Source organism: Dendrobates tinctorius, unplaced genomic scaffold (genome assembly GCF_039654945.1).
Source record: "Dendrobates tinctorius isolate UK_male_01 unplaced genomic scaffold, ASM3965494v1 ptg000038l, whole genome shotgun sequence".
NCBI classification, from domain to species: Eukaryota; Metazoa; Chordata; class Amphibia; order Anura; family Dendrobatidae; genus Dendrobates; species Dendrobates tinctorius.
Window position 1 is genome coordinate 24,635,299 of NW_027361706.1, and position 23,397 is coordinate 24,658,695.

The window sequence follows — 23,397 nt, forward strand, 5'->3', positions numbered from 1 at the left end:
TATATATATATATATATATAATGCATTCAAAAATGTTTAACCACATACTAGTACGCCTCCTGCCGGCAAATCATACACACTACAAAAGACAATGAATTTAAAACTGGTACTGACATCAAATACTGCGAATCCTTGACACCAAAACAATTCACAATTTACCTATCCATATGCCAGCCAGATTTGTAGAGGTGAAAAATCTACACCTGGGCAAAACATACTTTTCAGGGAGAGAGCAATCACTGTCACATCAACACGGTAATTGTAATTAGTATAATTACCCTTCCACCCGTATAACTTATGAACCTATGCTGCAGCTAAAACACCATCACCTTAGCCAGGTGATGTCCGGTGGGAACCCTGCAAGAAGTCACCAACTACTTAGAGGTTGGAAAATCACTCAGAGTAATCAAGCCCCTACACCCAGTTGCCCACTGGGAGAGACACAGTTCAGACTTCTGCGATCATTGGTCAAGCCGAGAGCAGGACAGGAACCAGAGTGACAGTGAATTTGCTCAATACGTCTCCCTATCTTTTTTTTTCTTTTCAGGCTGGCTGAGGTAACAATCACGTATGCAAACAACCAAAACAGCAAAGCAGAGAGGCAAAGCAGATAAGGCAGACAATTAAGGAAAACGTGACCAGGGTGGGTTTTTGGTGCTAGGACTTGTCAGATTGGTCACTATGTCCGAGTCTGACAGCCGAATGACCTTCATCTCAGCACGGAAACAATGGAGGGTTATAGGTTAGGCCTGTTTCACACTTCCGTTTTTTCAAATCCGTCAAAATCCGTTGGTTTCCGTTAAAAAACGGATCCGCCATTTTTTGCAGGATCCGTTTTTTTGTCCCATAGACTTCCCTTAGCGGTTACCGCGGATCCGTCAAAAAAACGGAAACGGATCCGTTTGGCGGACACAAAAACGGAAGTGTGAAACAGGCCTAAGATGAATGATTTTGTTACCTAGTAGGAGGTGCACATCTCCACCCTTGAGTGGTCCGGTCCAAGATTGGAGGTCTTCTTTGCGGCTGGTCAGGTTCGGACTTACGTCCTAGCCCCTCGTTGGATGTCAAATGATAAAGCACACAGAATGCGTGTGTCGCCATCTTAATTGTCTGTGGCCGAATTGGATCTCTGGCAGAGATTATACGTGCACGGAGAAAAGAATACACAAGACAAGGTGTATCATGTCAAATGATTCTTCTCTATCTTTAATCCGAGATGTACAGTTTTTATTACAGAAATCGCGCTGTCTCATTGTGTTACATCATGGGTGCATTTCCAAATTACTGTTTACCCCAAATAGCAAGAGTATTGATCTCATATGTTCCCATATCGCTACATAATCATTATGCACATAATTATCGTCTTCTAGCCCGGTCCACCCTAATCCACCCAGTATTGCATGAAGCCTAGGTGGGTTATGCAATACAGAAATAAGTCTTAGAAAATCAGAAGTATCTTAAAGCTACATGATTCTAATATTTGAGCACAGCGTCCATATAGTGGTACAGTTTTTGATTCTTGTATATATTCATATGCCATATATTCTCCCCTTAACACCATATCGGGGATCCCTTTAAGAGACCCTGGGGTCAGAACCAGAGTGCTGAGTGGATTTGCCCTGACTTCCATACTAATGATCCCTTTAACAGAAGTCCTTTTAAAAATGTTGTTGCTGATGTAAAGTAGATATTTGGTTAATGATATCTATTTTTGCAACATGACTATATGACATTAAAAGTGAAAGTTGTCAAATTTTAGATATTTTAATAAATAAAAGCAAGTCGTATCAACCTAAATTTACCAATAATATAAAAAGTACCATGTGTCATGAAAAATCAGTCTCCTAATCATTTGGATATGTGGAAGCATACCATAGTTATCACCGCATAAAGTGCCACGTAAGATGTGAAAAATATGTCCGATTTAGAAAGGTGAAAACAGGCTTCAGCGGTAAGGTAATGTCTGTACAAATAAAAATAAAAACATATTGACATTGTGACCTTTTATGATGTTTTTCTTCCGGTCAGTGGGGTTGGTTCCATCTGGCAATGTGGTGCTCGGATCAAAAAAGGATCTGGTGGTGCCCATCGTTCCTACACTTAAATTAAATATATTGACACAATACCTAGAAACATATTTATTCAACATTTTTATAGAATTATTGCTCAGCCAGCTGAGAGCAACGCAAGTAAGGTATTATACAGTAGTTTCACTATTGAAAGGGATGTTGCATTTCATTCAATGGACCCATAGTTAGGGCTCTGTTCATATTACTGGTCAAGGCGTCTGTCAAGCTTTATGCTGTTTTTGATAGCAAGAAAAATCAGTCTACAATACTATATCTGCCATCAAAAAGAATGGGCCGATCCCATTAAAATCATCCAGTGTCATGATCTGAAGTGATCTGACAGTTTTAAAAGCACAGAGTGAACTTTTTTTCCTTTTGGCAAGTTGCCAAGGTGACTTGACTGTCCCCGGTGGAGGTTAGTGGTATCGCACCTTAGGTTTTCAGTTTAAAGTTCTCTGTAATTATGATTCAGGTGTGGGGCTCTATAAATGAGTCTCAGGGTGTGTAATCATGGCTGGTGATAATGTCATGGTCAACGTGTGTCTGGATGTAGATGTTACCGCAAGGCGAACCCATAACACACGTGACCCAGGATACAGCGCCTCCAGTGGGGCGAATTTAAATAATAAAACGTGCAGATGGATACACCGCCTCCACCTGGCGATTTTAGGAATTACACGTTATACATACATTCTGGAAACCTCACCTCCAGTAAGGCAAACTAAATAATAAGGGGGACCTGGGTAACATTAACAATGGTGGGCCCTGCGATAGGGAATGGGGACAAGGAGACCTCCTAAGCTCCCCTGAGCCAGCGTCCCTGCACTCCTTACGTTCCCTATACAGGCTCCGCACCTGTCGCCGCACGCGAACCTTAAACCCTTGCTCGCCCTGACCCTAAACCCTCACTAGGGAATTGGTCGGTGCGGAGACTAATCCCACCACTGCACTAACAACACACACAAGGAAAGAAGACAATACAGGGGGACACCACTTAGCTTTATGCTCTGTGCTTATGCTCCTGCAACAGAGCCCTCCACCTGCTTGCGTCTTCTCCTCCACCCGGATCCATCACCATAACAGGATCCTTCACCACAGTGCAGCCTTGGAGCAGAGTCCACCACCAGTTGCTGCTGCTTAGTAACAGAGTCCCAAAGATGAGTTCAGCTTCTGCCACGAAGGCAAGCATGCTTGAGTCCAGCTCAGCAGCCAAGTCCCACATGGTGAGTGCCACTCTCCATAGTCGCCACTCCACCAGTCCATGCAGACACTTCCTGCCGACACCATCACTGCGACCCCACCACGCCATGCCAGCCCTTCGTCCAGACACCATAGCTGACACACGTCCCCCCTGGCTAAGCTGCGCAGGACTCCTCCTCAGCTCCATCCTTCCACCAGGCTCTCACCAACTCAGAATCAAAGAATGAATGAATCAATCAATATCACCAGCCGTGATTACACACCCTGAGACTCATTTATAGAGCCCCACACCTGAATCATAATTACAGAGAACTTTAAACTGAAAACCTAAGGTGCGATACCACTAACCACCACCGGGGACAGTCAAGTCACCTTGGCAACTTGCCAAAAGGAAAAAAAGTTCACTCTGTGCTTTTAAAACTGTCAGATCTCTTCAGATCATGACATCCAGGTTCATTAATGTCAGTTTGGATATCTCATAATTAGGTGTGTTAGAAACATACAGTTCAAACTGATAAAAACAATTGCATGACAATTTATTTAAGCAAATTTGAAGATGTCTTCCACTATGTAATCTGTGTGACTTCCGTCAATCAAACCCTCTCCATTGAAATGAACGAACCAACAAGAAACTTTGTCATCTGTGCTGCCATCCATGTAGTCTCTCTGCGTTCCCCTGAAATGATATATATTAATATTACACGATAATCTAATAACATTTTCCAACTTTTAACACTTGATTTAGAGAAATATGCATTTTTTTCTGCTTTGTTAGGTCGGTTTCTCATATCCCACATTAACGGTCCAAACTGGACATCGGCTTCCTTACCTAAACTCAACAGCCTTATGGGTACATGAGAAGCTCTTGAGTTCAGGTCAGGAGACTCATGGCTGGTCTGGACATTGAGACCCGCAGTTTGACCTTGAATGTTGGACGCATGAAACCGGCCTCATATAGATGCTCTAGTTCTTGTAGCAGCACTGTGGTGCGCTGGTTAGCACGATTCAATTTGATAAATTTTTTCCTGGCAGAATCCCGTACTGTGCAACAGGCTTACGTTACTATAAAATGGTTGTTGAAATTATTAGGTTTTCTCCCATCACAGACTCAATATGTAAGTTACGCTGAACAGGAAGCTAGAACAAAAAGCACTAGGAAGCATCGACATGTCTGTGACAGGGTGATTCTGGTAACTGGTAAAATCTTGGCCATAATAACACATTGGTTACCTTGTGACTATTATCAATTTATCCTTGACTTTCATGGTTGCGTCTGGTTTGTTAGGGTCGGATGTTGGGTGAATATTGAAAATGTCGTAGTCAATGCCATAGAAAAATTGTCCTTAAAGCAAAGAAAAAAAGATGTTTTGTTACATCCAAAAATATATGATGTATTTAATTTCAGTTTCATTAATGAAAGAATATAGAAAATAAAGTGTTTTGTCTTTTTTAACCCTTTTTGACTCATGTTATGCCTTTTTACAATGGTTATTTAAAGGCCTAATTCTAGAGCACTGCGTTCTTATGGCAGTCAAGAATTATGGCTACCCAGGGGATCATGCAACAGTTGGAAGCTGTACTCCCAAAAAAAGAGAGATGAAACAGTATTTTACTGTTCCTGTGTTCCTAATCGCTCTATACAAGAGCTAATATGAGAACTGTGAATGGGCTTTGCCATCTTGGGCTGTCATTAACAGCGTGACTGCTGAGCCCATTGATTGACCGCAGCAGTCACATCCCGTAGTTGTAACATCACGCATATAAGCATTTATGTCAACACAGATTGGGTGCAGCAGTGTAGCGGCAACAAGTGAGTATAGTAAAAGCTATTTTTTGTTTTATGGAGAGCGATTAGAAACATATACACTGCATTCTTGACAGCTATCACATAGGACTGACCCTACCTTATATGGAGAAAAACCTGGTGACAGTTTGGCTTGAAAACAGCCACCTACAGTCTCATGGTTTGCTATGTTAGGTCCAGTCCACAGATCTATACATGAGTATTCAATTTCAGCTTTATAACTTTTTCAATCAATTTTACCAAAGAAAATAAAACATTAAATAAATTATAAATCCTTTATTAAATACATAGGTCAATATAAATATTTTACCTAGTAGTCCATGAACTCTCTTAGAGAATTTATCATCATCCAAAGTGTAAAATCCTAAGAAATCCCGGTGAAGATGATCTTTCAACACTTTATGCATAATGATTACAAAGGTTGCTCCTTCTCCAAATGAAAACTTCAACTGATTATTCTCGTAAATTGCCAGATTTAATCTACAAAATTCAAAGTTTTATTTTAGGGTATTATGGTGATAGTGGTGGATCAGGGGGAAAAATTGCAAGTCACTCATAGGGAATCTGTCAGTAGGTCTTTGCTTTGTAATCTGAGAATAACACAATGTAGGAAATCCTGTCCAAATCCAAAGTACTTACTGTAGATTGACATTTCTAATGTTCTGAGGTTGCTTCAGACCCCAAAGCAGAATAAACTTAAGGAGGGGAGGTTCAAAAATAGTAAGTCATGTTATCCTCACCTGTCCTAGGTCCTCATCTGTCCTTACGTTGCCACAGCTCCTCGGTCTTCTCTTTGGTGGCTCTTTGGTTGTCCCTCCACATGACCACATGAGGTTAATTATTGACCTAAATGCCTGTTAGAATCAAAGTCTGTAGCGGAAGACTGGGGAGCTCTGGTGGCCGAGACTTCGGAAGGATAGATTAGGGTCTAGGACAAGTTAAAATGATTATTTTTATTACTTTACTTCTCCCAGACAACACAAAATAATTCACCAGATTGGGAAAATGTTGCATTCCTCGTAGTCCTACATTTTTGGTAAATTTATAATGAAATTTATTAGTTCTATTGATTTGCTGAAGACCACATGTCACTAATGACATGAATGACCATCCATATAATACATGGACAGCCTGGAATTCAAGTTGCTTTTGGTAACAGATCTTCACTCTACCTAACACAGAGAGATTTGGTTCATTCACTTGTACTTTACTAGCAGAGGTTGCGATATTATATCTGCTTATAAATTCAGGAACAATGTGCCTACCCATCACTGTTTATAGACCCAATGTCCAACCAGGAGAATGTTGTCCGGTTGATACCGCGTATGATGGTGATTGTCTCTGTCATCACTTCGATTTGTAGATTCATTGCTTTATTTACAATGCCCAATCTTCCGAAATATGTCTCATTTGATATCAAATTGTTTCCAGTTGTGTTATCGCCTATAAGTTCTCCGTTTACTGCAATGCCTAATAAATCATATACAAATGATGAAGACATGATAAAGAAGGGAAATAATGATAGAAATCCATATAATATAACTTTCCTATAAATAGTCAGAACATCTTAGTATCTAGGTCTCTCCCTTATCACCATGGAGGGGAGATCATTCTAAACATCCTTAGGCTAATAATAATAATATATAAGGAGAAAAGCCAGATCACATCTGTGATACCTGTGCACGGATTCATACAGTGAATTTCCAAATATTCAAGGAAAGACCCATCACTATGATAGATGAAACATTCAGGCTTTATTTAGAACTTTCATACGCTTGGCATATTAGCTATGATGAGTTTCAGAGAAGGTTTATTTTCGTATTCATAGCAGAAACTAGAACTAACGCCACAAACTAAGGACACACATCCAAAATGCATCAGAATTAATGTGCCACTTGTTTGCTTTGGATCTTATATGAAGTTCTTAATAAGGCCTAAATATCTTATCTATCCTAGTGCTGGATCTTTCTTTGGAAACTTGGGGAAACTTGCCAAGTGACCATCCTTTAGGAATCCATTCAGACGTGATACATGGCTATATAAATATAAAGTTTGCCACTCCAAGTGTGAGACTAGAGCATGCTGGAAAAACATGGTTGAAAAGGACTTGTACCACACTCCTCCTTGGGAGAAAACTTCAGAGCAAGAGCTTTCAACAAGGAAGTGCTGTTGGTGTCTTAAGCCCCCGTCACACATAGCGACGCACCAGCGATCCCGACAACGAGATGACCTTGTCAGGATGACTGGTGTGTCGCTACATGATTGGTGGTGAGCTGCCAAACAGGTAGATCTCAGCAGTGATCAGGACCAGCGATGACCTGGGTAACAACCGTGCACGTCGCTTAGTTACCTGCTGTGTACCTTAGATACCAGCGTGCTGGTGCAGGGAGTTGGTAACCAAGGTAAACAGCGGGTTTCTAAGCGCCACGTGGCGCTTAGAAACCCGCTGTTTACCTTGGTTACCAGCTCCCTGCACCAGCACGCTGGTATCTAAGGTACACAGCAGGTAACTAAGTGACGCGCACACTTAGTAACCCGCAGTTTACCTTGGATACCAGCTCGCTGATCGCTGGTCTCCCGCCTGCCACATGCAGCGATGCGTACTGGCCAGCGGGAGACCAACAATCAAAAAAATGTCCAGGGCTTTCAAGCATGATCAGCGATACCTGGCGGGGGGGCCGGTCGCTGATAGGTGTCACACACAGCGATCTCGCTGGTGAGATCGCTGTTGCATCACAAAACTTGTGACTCAGCAGAGATCTCACTAGCGAGATCGCTATGTGTGACAGGGGCTTTATAGAAGGTAGAAGAAGGCAGTTGAAGGCAGAGAGATGACCTGTGTTAAGAGGACTAGTATCTTGAAAGGATTTAAATGTGATTAGTTAGTGTCAGATTGTTTCACACACATCTCCTTTTCAGGGTAAAGCTTTGCTACCTTCCCCTACGACGTCACCCTTTTGCTGTGTCTTGTGTTACAAGTGGTCTGGCAGTCTTCAGTGACATCATCTCACAAGATCTTGTAAGGCGGTACAGTTACACTAAGTGACGCACCAGTGATCCCAACAACGATAGACCTGGTAAGGATCGCTGGTGTATCGCTAATTGATCGCTAGTAAGCTGTCAAACAGGCAGATCTATTTAACGACGTAGCAACAATCCAGCGATCCGTATAACAACATCGGCGGTCGTTGGTACCTTGTCACAGAGCAGCTATTCTGACGACTCACGCCTGCGTCCCCTGAGTTCTGCGTTGCCAATGAGGTCGCATGTCGGTGTCAAACACAGCGATGCATGCTGGCCAGCGGGACGCCAACGATCAGAAAATGGCCCAGAACATTCGAGCACGATCAGTTATATGCAGCGGTGGAGCCGGTCGCTGCTATGTGTCACACATAGCGAGATCGCTGTTGCGTCACAAAATCGGTGACATAACAGAGATCTCGCTAACGATCTCGTTATGTGAGATGGAGCCTTTAGACACACCTGTGTCAGAGTATTGAGACTGTAATGTATTAAATTGCATTTGTTTGGAGTTTACCACTATCCAGTTTCTATTGTTGCCATCATCTCCTCTGCTCCACAAGACTGCTGGTTAATCCTTTGCTTGCTGTAAGCATTGCAAACTGGTATTAGAGTATGTTCACATTACACTACACTCAGTTGTGTATTCTACAACCTCTGTCTGAATGGCTGTTCACACCTGCTGTTTTCCTCTTCATCTGCCCTCCTGCTTTTGTAGCTTATGCTGTGTCCTGCCTCGTAAGTTGTTTGTCTGCCATCCAGCATAGCTTGTTGTCTTGTTCCTTACCGTTCCACATTCCTTCTATTCTGCTTTGAAAATGCCCTGGGTCTGTGTATTGACCATTACCTGCGGCTTTGTGAATCCATCTAACCAGGTGAGCCCAAAACACAGTCCTGAGGAGGAATCTCAGAAAAGCGATTAGTTAGGGTTCAAGAAGTTAGGTAGTGCCCTGCGTGTGGGCTAAGCACTGTAATGCTTAGAGAAAAGAAGAAAAGTGCTGCATAACGTAACACTGTATAACAAACAAAATAGTATAATGGGTTGAAGATATGTAAAATAATGCAATGCATTATGGTGATTGAAATGTTTAAAGATTTATATTGTTAGTGATAGAGTTGTGTTCTGTCCAGCACTAGGTAGTTGACAGGAATAATTGGAGTTAATATCTGGGACTAGCCCTTGGGGGAAGAGCTAACTGACAGCACAACAAAGAGGTTTCGGGTAGAATGGCAGTTAGGGACGAGCCTACAGCAGTAGCAGGTCTTAGATTTGACTGAGTAGCAGAACCTCATGTAGTGGGTGCACTTGTGGCAAAAGGAAGACGACCAAGACAGGTAGCAAGCCCTATAAAGGAAGCGACAAGAAGCAAGTGCTTAGTGTCTGGCGTTGGTCCAGAGTGAGAGAGAGAAAAGGAATTAGTATCAGGCCAGGGGCAACAAGCCTAGTGGGACAGTATGGCGTTGTCTGTCAGTCAGGTAACGGAACGGAGAAGGAAAGATAAGTGATACGAAGAGGAAATGCCCCGTGAAGTGGTCCAGAGGCATCCTCATAGCAGAAAGCAAAGCAGCAGCCATATTGGCATAGAAAACTCCGCTAAGGGGAGAAAGACGTGGTACTGCGGGTAGAGGAGTAGGACTTTTGCCTGTTGGACTGTAGTGCCGTTATTGGAGACAAGGAGGCTCCATGTATAGAGTGTGCTGGCAGGGGCATACCTAGAAATCATGGGGCCCCATAGCAAAAATTCTGAATGTGCCCCCCCCCCCAAAAAAAAAAAATAATGGGCACCATATATTACTTCATACAGTATAATGGTCCCCATATAATTCTTCTCCCCAAACCCCGCTGCTCTGGTCTCCACTGTGTATTCTGATCCTCCACACTGCTTGGCACAGGGACATCATTAACTTTACCTATATAATTGTCCACTTGGACTGATAGTAATAATGATTTGTTTGTACTCTGTTGTCTGGGGCTGTCCCACTTTATGGGGGTGCGCAGGGCATATGATTATACACCAGTAAAAAGTATGAGAGGCTCAATATGACCAGTGCCACCTAGTTTCCTACCCCTCTTATTCTACTGGTACTGTAGGCACACTGACTGGTACTGAGGAAAAGAAAGAACAGAGAGAAAAAAAAACAGAGAGAGAAAGAAAGAAAAAAGAGAGAAAGAAAGAGGGGAAAGAAAGAAAGACGAGAGAGAGAGAGAAAGAAAGAGGGCAAAAAAAGAAAGACGAGAGAGAGAGAAAGAAAGAGGGGAAAGAAAGAAAGAGGGGAAAGAAAGAAAGAAAGAAAGAAGGGAAAGAAAGAAAGAAGAAAGAAACAGAGAGAGAAAGAAAGAACCAAGAGAGAGAAAAAAAAGAAAGATTAGAGTGATGAATAGAGTTGAGCGACTTTGCCTTTTTTTGGGTCGAGTCGGGTTTCATGAAACCCGACTTTTGCAAAAGTCGGGTCGAACGAAATCGGCCGATTTTTGTGAAAAGTCGAAGGCCGACTGAAACACGAAACCCAATGCAAGTCAATGGGGAAGCAAAGTCGGCAGGGAGTGGAGACCAGGAAACACACCTACAGTGCCCTTTTGAATGCCAAAAACATCAAATCGTATTACTGAAGCTTTTCAACCTTAATTTACTTCATAATACTAGTTACGCACTGAAAAATGGGGGTTATTTGGCTAAATTTGTGGGGGGGGGGGTAGGGCTGGCTCCAGGTTTTCATGTGCCCTGGGCCAAAGAGCGCCCCTTTAACACATACCAGAACTCATGAATGCTCCGATACGGCAGAGAAATAGCGGTATAGTACAATGAAAAATACTTCACTTTTTACATCTCATGACTGATATCCATTTTAAATTCTCCAATAGCTCCAAAAACGGACAGTATCTTACTCCATACAGTATTATGGCCACCGCATAGTGCGCTATACAGAGTAATGAGGCCCATATATTTCACCATACAGAATCATTGGTCCCATATAATGTTTGAAACAGTATATGATGAGCTCCACATAATGCTACAGTATATGTTGGTCCCCATGGATGAAGCTGCACTGTCTTATGGGCCCAAATAATGCTCTATATATAATGGGCCCCATTTCTAATGCTCTAGTGTATAATGGGCCCTGTAAATGCTGCTCCAGTGTCTGATGTCCACCTTTGGAATGCTCCAGTGTATGGTGGACCCCATACATCATTCTCCAGAGTATAGTGCGCCCAAAAAATTGCTGTCCCAACATTGAAAACAATTAAATAAGTCTCCTCAAGTAAGTCTCCTCGCTAGGGAATCCCTGTACTAGTTTGGGCATACAGACGTGATGTCATTGCACTCTGTGATCAGAATATCACTGTCAGGAAACGCGGAAGACGTCATGGCGGTGGAGCAGGGAGAGGTAAGTATTTCAACTTTGCAAGTGCTGTGATCCAGAGCAAGCAGGGGGGGCCCACTCGTTGGCGACAGCACTGGCACAGGGCCCCTCATAGTACGGTGGTGTGTCTGACGGCGGGTGGGCCAAACCTGTATTTCAGCTGCACCTTCCTTTTTGTCACCGTGTAAGGTGGTACAGTATATGGGAAGGGGAACCTGAGTTTCATCTGGGTCACATTCAGGCTGTGTAGAGTGTGAGGGGAATGTAGTGGTCTGGGTCAATGTACCAGCAGAATCATCTAGCAGTGGCTGGGCCTCAGTGCACTAGTGGCGCCCCCAGGAGTACGGTCGCCACAGTGGCATTACCTTCCTCCTAGGGAGTGTGATGTCATGCTTGGGAGCAACGAAGGATCTCTCTAGCAGTTAAAACAACACACAACACATTTCCCACTCCAGGCCAGCAGGGAGACCTCTGAACCTGACTGCTGAGGAGCTGCTGTCTGTGGTCAGGAGGAGGTAAATTAGGGCAGTCTGTGAAGGGAAGGGGAAGTGTGTGGACGTGAGAAGGGGAGCTGGAGGATGAGCAGAGTTAAGGCTCACTCCTAGCTTGAGCGCATGGTCCGGATTCCGGTCTCCGAGTTTGTAGGGACACTGACGTTCCTGCAGCAGAAACCGGAGGAAGTAGCAGCTGTAAATGCTCTGTACCCAACTAAGTCTCGGAGGCCCCAGCAGCGACGTGTGCGAGCCAGAAGTAAAAGGCTACGGCTGCCTGCCATACGAGAAAGTTCCAAGAGAGAGTCAACAGGGGGAACTTCATTGAACTCAGCACTGCGAGTACCTCAGATAAGCGCTAGAACGGAGGCCACACTACCTATCTGCAGAGAGAGAATTCCAAATTGGCTTCCAGGCTGACCAACTCCTTCTCCATCTGTATTCTGGGTCCTGGACGGCACTTACCAAGTACAGGTAAAGGAACTGCACGACTGTATCTGTCCTCTTTCTCCTGCGCCTGGCGCACGGCTCTGCAACATCCTGCACTGCACACCATCTACCAACTCTTTCATGTGCCCTGCGACAATGGCCATACCTGTGCAGGGCTTCTACATCTTAGCTGCACCACAACTTCTGTCCCAGAGAAGCGCCACTGCAGCGCTGGTCAATCTACTCAGAAACCACAGGTGGCGTCACGTATCATTCACCTATAAACGTAATTCACCCCTTTGCATGGACGCCCAGGGCCACGGAACGGGTCACCACCACTGTGACACATCCCAGGGAGACACCGTCTCGGTACCGATTAACCCCACTGCCCTGCCTGGCCACCCACACTCCATGTCAGATTCATCTTGGACTGGGGAATTCACGATTTGACTTGATAACCCATGCATGGTATGATAGAAAGAGCTACATGGAATAATGTGAAGTGTGGCCTGCTGCATCATTCACTTTGGGTGGAGGTGCAGGAGACAAGGAAAGGGGTTCTTCCTGACCAGGAGCCAGCACTTGACGACTCAGTGCTTGCATTTTTTGAAACTTCAGAAGAGGAGGGCATATTTGCTGGAGTCTGTTTCGGCAATGTAAGCCCAAACCAGTTCCTCATGCTCCGGCTTTAAAAACGGTTAACCTGCTCCCAGAAAAGGTAGCCTTCCAGGTGTTCTGTAGACAGACCATGATGCAGGCTCAACACCTCCTGCTTAGCTGCTATTGTGCTTTTGCCACTACCAGCAGATGCACCACCACCATCAGCACCAGCTGCCCCCCCAACACCCACGTCCGTGGCCTCTTCCACCAAACTTCCAAATTTGGCACAAAATAGACACAAAATAACATCACATATATGGTACTGTATCAGAAGCGTACAGCTCTATTCAGTCAAAGGATAATTGTCAATCTCCATATATATTCCATCAGTCACACAGAGACACTCCCAGGCTCAGTATGGATTAGACAAGAATATAAAAAGTAGACAAAGTGTACAGTATCATCAGATCGCAGGTATATATAGCATAGTTTAAACATTAACAATGTACGTCTATATATCATGAGTAGTGTTGAGCCACCCCGCTAGTGTTTTGGTTCGTCACACAGGAGACAAGTTCGTCGAATATTCGTTGAACCACACTGAAAACAATGGCAGGCAAACACCAAAACAATTACAAAACACCTTAAAAGGTGTCCCAAAGCCGACAAAGTGCTCAGAAGCCAAAAATAACATATGGAAAAGGGCAACTACATTTACAAAAGAGGTGGAGGAGTAAAAGTAGGAGGTGGAGGAGACACAGATCAAGGCTTGTCATGCCCTTATGAAGTCAAGAAAGTCTGGACTAAAAATGTGAAAACCAAACCCAAAAAAACAAAATCTGAAAACAAACACGATCATATACCGTCGTACTTCCCACCAATAAATTATGGCAACTGGCAATCGGGCGGCATAATTCCCATGAACCTACAAACAGCGTCCATGAAGCCAAAGTGTTTGCTTTCCGGGGGCAGTGTGATTGCAAAGCTGAATCTTAAAGGAATGTCCAAAAGGGCACCACCAGGAGTGGAGCCTGCGGCTTAATTGGACTCCACCTGGGAAACCACAACCATGCCACCTCAAAAAAAGATGCACACATTGAAAACTTTGTCGATTGTGTGTGTGGTGTGGTATGTCCGTTTGTAGTTGTGCTAGCGATTTGTCAGCTTTATTCCGTTAACGAACGAGACTCCGGCATGCCCATGCCGTACACGTAAAGCTTACTAGAGGGATACGCGAGGCTCTGGCACGCGCGATCGAGCAATAACAGGGCTATCATGGCCTTCCATGTCCGGGGCTACATGCGCGCTACACTGAAAGGACCATCTTTTGTCGCTTACAGGTGCAGATAACTCGCTGAACACCGTTAGTGATGGGGATCTGGGATTCCAATAATTCGCCGTGAATGATGATTTCCCAGTAAGTGCAGGTAAACAGCAATTCCTGATTTCGGCCTAACCGCCATTCCAGAAAAAAAATGCAAAACATTACGTGTCCAAACCACAGGTGATGTAGCTTGCTTAACAGCTCTGCAGCCGTTCTCAGGCCCAGTATGGATTCTACAAGATTCGAGAAAGTTGATAAAGGGTACAGTTTCACCGGATAACACGTATATATGTTGCATAGTTTACACATTAAAAACCTATGTGTATCGATCAGGAGGCAGGCTTAGACGGTCTCAGGCCCAGTATGGATTAGACCAGATTGTACAAAGTTGAGATAGGGTACATTATCACTGGATAGCAGGTGTATATAGCATAGTTTAAACATTTAAAATCTCAGTGTTCTCTGCATGGATTACACAACAATCTAAAAACTAGAAAAAAGGAAATGTATTTCAAGCGTACACCATGATACACTTTTGGTGGTATTTTTTAATCTTCATTTATATTTCTGTCTCAGTAAGACAGCCCAGACTCTCTGCAATAGGAAATTAGATGCATACAATTATTTACATAAAGTCTAGTGATTGCAGAAATCTACGAATTACTATTCAAGGGAACAACTTCCGTCACAATTCTCAGAGGCGATGCTGACCCTCAATTAATTAGTGTGTGGACACAGCAAAAACCTTTCTTTGTGAAGAAAGTGTTGCTGTATCGCAGTACCGTTGATCCCATCGCCGTTACTCATATCCAATTTTGATCACAGGGAGAGATGTTAACATGGTGCTCACTGCCTATCATGATCTGTCACATAACTTTGGAGTGCAAAACACAGAAGACACAGGCCATAGGCGATTCAATTGGATTGGCATGAGAGGGAGGGCACATTTAAAAATGTGCGCTGGAATGTCACACGTCTGTGGGTAGGAAAACTGTTAAAGCTGATGAGAAACCACCACTGCATCTCATTGTGAGTCGACGTCCATAAGAAATGGAAGCCATTGATCATCTGAAGCTGGATCCCGGCCAGCGGGAAAGGGCATAGCTACGTCTTAACCATCATCTTCTATCAGTTCACCAAATTTGAAGTGCCAGTCCCAGTGAAGGATTTGACAGCCCAGACTACACAGTGGAGGCGCAGGGAGAGGTAAACATTGCAAATGCTGGGGCCCTGCCCAAGCAAGGGGGGCCCACTCGTGGGCATCGGCACTGGCATTGGGCCCCTCATAGTACAGCGGTGTGTCTGACGGCGGGTGTGTACCACCACCATCAGAGACACTTGATTGCACTATGAGGGACTCTGTGCCAGTGCCCGTGCCCACGAGTCGGCCCACCCACCTGTCCAGGGCAATGGCACTCGCACAGTTGCATGCGCCCGGTGGTGACCCCGGCCATTGGGGGGAGGAGGCTGCCCAGTTGGGAGGTTTACAAAATGGCATATGTTGATGTGGGACATTCACCTGCTACTAAAGGCGAAATTGGTCAAGTCCCAGGAACAGGCGGACCAAAGGATACAATTTTTCTGGCAACTTATGTGTCATCAGGGTAAGGTGGGACAAAATCCTTGGAAACCCATGCATGGTTCATTTTAATGAAGGTTAGATCATCCACATTTTGGGTCGACAGACGGTTCCTTTTTCCTGTCAGCATTGATCCAGCAGCACTGAAGACTCTTTCCATTAGCACACTTGCAGCTGGGCATGCAAGCTCCTGTAAGGCATATTGTGCCAATTCAGGCCAGGTGTCCAGTTTAGCTGCCCAATAGTCAAATGGGAATGACCTGTGAGGGAGAACATCGATATGGGAGGAAAAGTAGTTTGCAACCATACTTGACAAGTGCTGTCTCCTGTCACTTTCAATCGATGCAGTATTACCAGTCGTGTGAGCGGGACTTGAAAAATCAGTCCACAACATGGTCATGAAACCCCTGTCTCCAACGCCACTTCTGATGTGTCCACCACCAACACCGCTTCCAAGTTGCCCCCGGCCCCTACGGCTCGTGTGGAACCATCACCGCTGCTGTGTGCTGGGAATGCCTCAACCAACCGGTTTACCAGAGTAGCTTGTTTGTTAGCCAATATTAGGTCAAGGTTCTCCTGTGGCATGATGTTTTGGAATTTGCCTTTATAGCGTGGATCCAGGATGCTGGCCAACCAGTAGTCATCATCGTTCATCATTTTGGCAATGCGGGGGTCCCTTTTTAGGATCTGCAAGGCATAATCTGACATGTGGGCCAATGTTCCCGGTGTCAATGATGCACTGCGAGTGCTGGGTGGAGGAGCACTTTCTGGCAAATCCACATCCCTCCAGTCACGCACAAACCCTGTACCAGAACTTGCAAAGCCAACATTTTCTCTTGCCCCACGAGAAGCATCCTCCTCCCCTAAATAATCATCCCCATCATCATCCTCCTCCTCTTCCTCCACCTCATCCATGACAGTTCCCTGACCAGACAATGGCTGACTGTCATCAAGGCTTCCCTCCTCCTCTTCCTCCTCATCAACCTCGGCTGCAGACGCCTGCTCCTTAATGTGCAACAAAGTTTGCATGAGCAGACGCATAAGTGGGATGCTCATGCTTATGATGGCGTCGTCTGCGCTTACCAGCCATGTGCATTCCGCAAAACACTGAAGGACTTTACAGAGGTCTTTCAGCTTCGACCACTGCACACCTGTCAACTCCATGTCTGCCCTCAAAGTGCCTGCCCGTGTATCCTCCCACAAATGCATTACGGCCTACCTTTGTTCGCACAGCAGCTCAACCATGTGCAGGGTGGAGTTCCACCTTGTTGCAACGTCGATAATTAGGCAGTGCTTGGGAAGGTGGAGCAATCGCTGCAGCTTCTGCATACGATTGGAGTGTACCGGCGACCGGCGGATGTGCGAGCACAGTCTTCGAACCTTAAGGAGAAGGCCTGTTAAATTCGGATAATTAGTGAGGAAGCACTGCACCACCAGGTTCAAGGTGTGAGCCAAGCAAGGTATGTGTCTGAGTTTTGAAAGGGCTATGGCTGCCACAAAATTCCGGCCGTTATCACTAACTACCTTGCCTGCCTCAAGATGTAGACTGCCCAGCCATGACTCAGTTTGTCACTGAAAGTAGTTGGCCAGTACCTCTGCGGTGTGTCTGTCACCCAAACACATCATCTGCAACACAGCCTGCTGACGCTTTCCACTAGCTGATCGATAGGGGGACACTTCGTTTGCAACACTGTCAACTGCGGATGCAGTGCTCGTGCGACTGCGCTCTGTGGACTAGCTTTCGCTTCTGGAGGAGGAGGAGGGTCGAACGCCTACAGCCAACTGTTTCCTATACCGTGGGCTAGACAGCACTGTGCCACCACCGCTGTCCCCTGTGGACCCTGCATCCACCACATTAACCCGGTGCGCAGTGATGGACACGTAACGGCCCTGGCCATACCTACTGGACCATGCATCAGTTGTGAGGTGCACCTTTCCACTCACTGACAGCTTGAGTGCATGGACAATGCGGTCTTTCACATGAAGGTGGAGGGCTGGGATAGCTTTGCGAGAAAAGAAGTGGCGACTGGGTAGTTCATAGCGTGGAACTGCGTAGGCCATTATTTCACGGAAAGCTGCGCTTTCAACCAACCGATAGGGCATCATCTCTAACGAGATTAGTTTGGCAATGTGGGTGTTCAAAGCCATTGTACGCGGATGAGAGGATGAGTACTTTTTTTATCCTACTCATAGTCTCTGGTAGGGTGAACTGGACTTGAGAGCTGGATATGGTGGAAGTAGCGGTGGACATGGCGGACTGAGAGAGAGTTGATGATGGTGATGGAGTTGGTGTTCTTTCTGATGGCCTAGATTCAGTCTTTCGTTGCAATAACAGTGTGATTCCCTGAATGATTTGCCCTTGCGACGACAACTCAACATTTGCTGCTGGTGGTGTGCTAACCGGTGGACTTAAGGCCCCGTCTCACTAAGCAATCTCGGTAGCGAGATCGCTGCTGAGTCACAACTTTTGTGACATAACAGCGATCTCACCAGCGAGATCGCTATGTGTGACAGCGATCAGCGAGCGGCCCCCCTGCCGGTATCGCTGATCGCTGTAAGAAGTCTCTGGACATTTCTTTGGTCGCTGGTCTCCCGCTGGCCAGCACGCATCGCTGTGTGTGAGAGGCGGGAGACCAGCGATCAGGTGTAAAAAATAATAAAAAAAATAAAAAATATAGTTATTCTCACCTACCGACGTCCTGTTCAGCCATCCCGCCTCTCTCCACGCTCCGGTCCCAGTGATCCTTTGCACGAATGACCGCGAGACTTTGTTATCCCGCGAGACTGTGACATCTCGCGGTCATTCGTGCAAAGGATCACTGGGACCGGAGCGTGGAGGGAGGCAGGATGGCTAAACAGGACGTCGGAAGGTGAGAATAACTATATTTTTTATTTTGATTCTATTTTTTACAGGATGGCCAGCGATGCCGGGCGCTCGGCATCGCTGTGCTGATCGCTGGTGAAGCTGTCTGTGTGACAGCTCACCAGCGATCACATAGCGATTTACCAGCGATCCTGACACCTTCATATCGGTGTCGGGATCGCTGGTAAGTCGCTTAGTGTGACGGGGCCTTTACAGTGGGGGAAACAATGTTGCGTTGCTGACTACCTTCTTTGGGAGCAGTAGCACATGTGGTACGTGAGTTTTAGTAGTCCATCCACGCTTGCAAGTGCATGGTGGTTAAATGTCTTAGCATGCAACTGGTATTCAAATTTCTCAGATTTTTCCCTCGGCTAAAGGTCTTTGCACACTTCTTACAGATTACCTTTGCCTGATCATTAGGATTTTATTAAAAAAAGTGCCACACTGCACTCTTCCTACAAGGGAAGACAGTTTGAGGCCTTGCACGCTGTGCTTTTTTGACCGTCTGGCCAAGCTGTCCTGCAATTTTTTGGGTTTTTGTAACTCGTTTTTGGGACTGCTCCGGGCCTGCCAGATAACAACTGTTGCGATGTCGATGCCCGCTGCGGATGCTCCTCCTCCTCTTCTGAGCTATTGGCAGCGGCAGACTACCCCCAATGGATGCCAATCTGGGTCAACAACTGGGTCATCCATCACCTCCTCTTCAATGTCATGTGCACCTTCCTCTGTGTCACCGTGTATGGTGGTATAGTATGCGGGAGGGGGCAACTGAGTTTCATCAGGGTCAGATTCTGGCTCAGTACACTGCGAGGACAATGTAGTGCTCTGAGTGAATGTACCAGCAGATAAATCTAGCAGTGGCTGTGCATCACTGCACTCCATGTCAGATTCATCTTGGCCTGGGTAATTCAGGATTTGACTTGATAACCCAGGCATGGTATGTGAAAACAGCTCCATGGAGTAATCTGTAGTGTGGCCTACCGCATCCTTCAATTTTGGTAGGGGTGAAGGATACAAGGAAAGGTGTGGTTCATGACCATGAGCCTCCAATGACGACTCAGTGCTTTTATTTTTTAAAACTTCAGAAGAGGAGGCGATAGAGCTGGAGGCCGAGTAAGCAATGTAAGCCAAAACTTGTTCTTGAAGCTCCGGCTTTAGAAGCGGTTTACCTACTCCCAGAAAAGGGAGCCTTCGAGGCCTTGTGGAGCCAGACGATGATGCAGCCTCAACACCTCCATTATTAGGTGCTATTTTGCTTTTGCCACTTCCAGCAGATCCACCACCAACACCAACATTACCAGCTGCCAACCCCCGCCCACTTCCACGGACTCTTCCACCACACTTCCTTATTTTTTGGAAAAATGTACCCAAATTTACACCAACTCTCTGGTACTGTAAAACAAGGTACAAGGTGTATATAGTACTGGGGAGAATTGAAATGTTTCTACACTTCAGGACACTGTGGGATTCAGTCAGGCCCTGTTTATTTAACACCGCAATATGACAGGCAGATTCTCTATGCTGTTAGAAAGGTTTATAGAGGACTGTGGAGAATTGGAATGTCTCTACACTTCAGAACACTGTGGGATTCAGTCAGGCCCTGTTTATTTAACACCGCAATATGACAGGCAGATTCTCTATGCTGTTAGAAAGGTGTATAGAGGACTGTGGAGAATTGGAATGTCTCTACACTTCAGGACACTGTAGGATTCAGTCAGGCCCTGTTTATTTAACACTGCAATATGACAGGCAGATTCTCTATGCTGTTAGAAAGGTGTATAGAGGACTGTGTAGAATTGGAATGTCTCTACTAGAGTTGAGCGAAACGGGTCGAAAAAATTCAAAAGTCGCCGACTTTTGGCAAAGTCGGGTTTCATGAAACGAAACCCGACCCTAGGATGAGGTCGGCCACGAGGTCGGCGACTTACGCGCCAAAGTCGCGTTTCAAAAGTTTGTTTTGCGCTCTTTTTCAGCCATCAGGATCCACGGACACTGTGGGCAACGTGATGACCTAGGCACGGGTCACCACCATCTTTCAGAAGGGCATGCAAGTGATTGGCTTGCTTTGGTGGGCGTCACAGGGGGTATAAAAGGGCGTGCACGCCGACCGCCATCTTACTTCTGCCGATCTTAGTATAGGGAGAGGTTGCTGCTGATTCTGTAGGGAGAGCTTTAGGCAGGAAAGAAGACAAAAAAACTGCTTCTGCTGCTAGCGATTTGGCCTGCACAACACACAAGTCACTGTGTGTGCAGTGCAAGGGGAGGCTATATTGTGGTGTATCAGTGGTGTTGGTTGTTGGGCTGCCTTTTAAGGCTTCCTGACAGGCTGGCATTGCTGTTTACCCACTGATCCGCAAACTGCTTTTTTAAAAGCAATCAATCTCCCTTATCCTCTAGTCACTTTTGTCACAGCTGTGCCATCGAGCCTGTCACATAGCGCTCAGATATCAGTGGGCCTCACACAATCCACAAGTGTCCAGTGTCCAAAAGTGTGCGCAGAGATTCAAAATCTCCATTATCCTCTCGTCACTTTGGTCACAGGCAGCTGTGCCATCGAGCGTGTCACATAGCGCTCAGATATCAGTGGGCCTCACACAATCCACAAGTGTCCAGTGTCCAAAAGTGTGCGCAGAGATTCAAAATCTCCATTATCCTCTCGTCACTTTGGTCACAGGCAGCTGTGCCATCGAGCGTGTCACATAGCGCTCAGATATCAGTGGGCCTCACACAATCCAAAAGTGTCCACTGTCCACAAGTGTGTGCAGAAATCCTAAATCTCCCCTGTCCTATAGACACCTTGTACCTTGTTTTACATTACTATATAGTTTGTTGGATTTTGTCTACATTTCTACCAAAAATGAGGAAGGCTGGTGGAAGAGGCCGTGGAATTGGGCAGGGGTTGGCAGCTGGTAATGATGGTGTTGGTGGTGGATCTGATGGTAGTGGCAAGAGCAAAATAGGACCGAATGCAGGAGGTGCTGACCCTGCGTCATCGTCTGGCTACATAAGGCCTCGAACGCTTAGTTTTCTAGGAGTTGGCAAACCGCTTTTAAAGGCAGAGCATCAGGAAAAAGTTTTGTCTTACATTGCTGACTCAGCCTCCAGCTCTATCGCCTCCTCTTCTTCAGTTGTAAAAAGTAAAAGCACTGAGTCGTCATTGGAGGCTCATGTTCATGAACCACACCTTTCCTTGTGTCCTTCACCTCAACCAAGATTGAAGAATGACGCAGGCCATACTACTGATTACTCCATGGAGCTGTTTTCACATACCATGCCTGGATTATCAAGTGAAATGGTGAATTACCCAGGCCAAGATGAATCTGACATGGAGTGCACTGATGCACAGCCGCTGATGGATGATTCTGCTGGTACATTCACTCAGAGCACTACATTGTCCTCGCAGTGTACAGAGCCAGATTCTGACCCTGATGAGACTCAGGTGCCCCTTCCCGCACACTATACCACCATACACGGTGACACAGAGAAAGGTGCACATGACATAGAAGAGGAGGTGATGGATGACCCAGTTGTTGACCCAGATTGGCATCCATTGGGGGAAGAGGGTGCTGCTTCCAATAGCTCAGATGAGGAGCATCCACAGCAGACATCGACATCGCAACAGCTGTTATCTGGCAGGCCCGGAGCACTCCAAAGACAGGTTCCAAACATCAAAAGAGTTGCTGGACAGCTTGTCCAGAGGGTCAAAAGATCACAGCGTGCTAGGCCGAAAAAATGTCTGCCAAAGTAGGAAGAGTGCAGTGTGGCACTTTTTTGAACAAAATCCTCATGATCAGGCCAAGGTTATCTGTAAGAAGTGCGCAAAGACCTTTAGCCGAGGGAAAAATCTGAAAAATTTGAATACCAGTTGCATGCTTAGACATTTAACCAGCATGCACTTGCAAGCGTGGACACAACACCAAACCTCAAGTGCCACATGTGCAACTGATCACAACGAAGGTAGTCAGCAACGCTACATTGTTTCCCCCACTGTAAGCCCACCGGTTAGCACAGCAGCAAATGTTGAGGTGTCGTTGCAAGACCACAGCAGTCAGGGAATCCCACTGTTATATCAACGAAAGACTGATTCTAGGCCATCAGAAAGAACACCAACTCCATCACCATCATCAACCCTCTCTCAGTCCGCCCTGTCCACCGCTACTTCCACCATATGCAGCTCTCAAGTCCAGCTCACCCTCCCAGACACTATGAGTAGGTCAAGAAAGTACTCAGTCTCTCATCCGCGTACACTGGGTTTGAACGCCCACATTGCCAAACTAATCTCGTTTGAGATGATGCCCTTTCGGTTGGTGGAAAGCACAGCTTTCCGCGAACTCATGGCCTATGCAGTACCGCGCTATGACCTACCCAGTCGCCACTTCTCTCGCAAAGCCATCCCAGCCCTCCACCATCATGTGAAAGACCGCATTGTCCATGCACTCAAGCAGTCAGTGAGCGGAAAGGTGCACCTCACAACTGATGCATGGTCCAGTCGGCATGGCCAGGGCCGTTACGTGTCCATCACTGCGCACTGGGTTAATGTGGTGGATGCAGGGTCCACAGGGGACAGCGGTGGTGGGACAGTGCTGCCTAGCCCACGGTATAGGAAACAGTTGGCTGTAGGCGTTCGACCCTCCTCCTCCTCCTCCTCCAGAAG

General features: G+C 45.9%; 1 protein-coding gene across 1 annotated transcript in view; it reads right to left on the reverse strand.

The window, feature by feature from the left end:
• Positions 1-2,543: 2,543 nt before the first annotated feature.
• LOC141088191 (inter-alpha-trypsin inhibitor heavy chain H3-like) overlaps positions 2,544-23,397 on the reverse strand; it is an 83,352-nt gene continuing 62,498 nt past the window's right edge. The window contains exons 12-15 of the mRNA XM_073574115.1: positions 6,339-6,543; positions 5,384-5,553; positions 4,500-4,611; positions 2,544-3,945 (exon numbers count right to left, since the gene is read on the reverse strand). Of these exons, the coding sequence (XP_073430216.1) occupies positions 3,810-3,945; positions 4,500-4,611; positions 5,384-5,553; positions 6,339-6,543 (623 nt within the window). The 3' untranslated portion in view covers positions 2,544-3,809. The remainder of the gene's footprint in view (positions 3,946-4,499; positions 4,612-5,383; positions 5,554-6,338; positions 6,544-23,397) is intronic.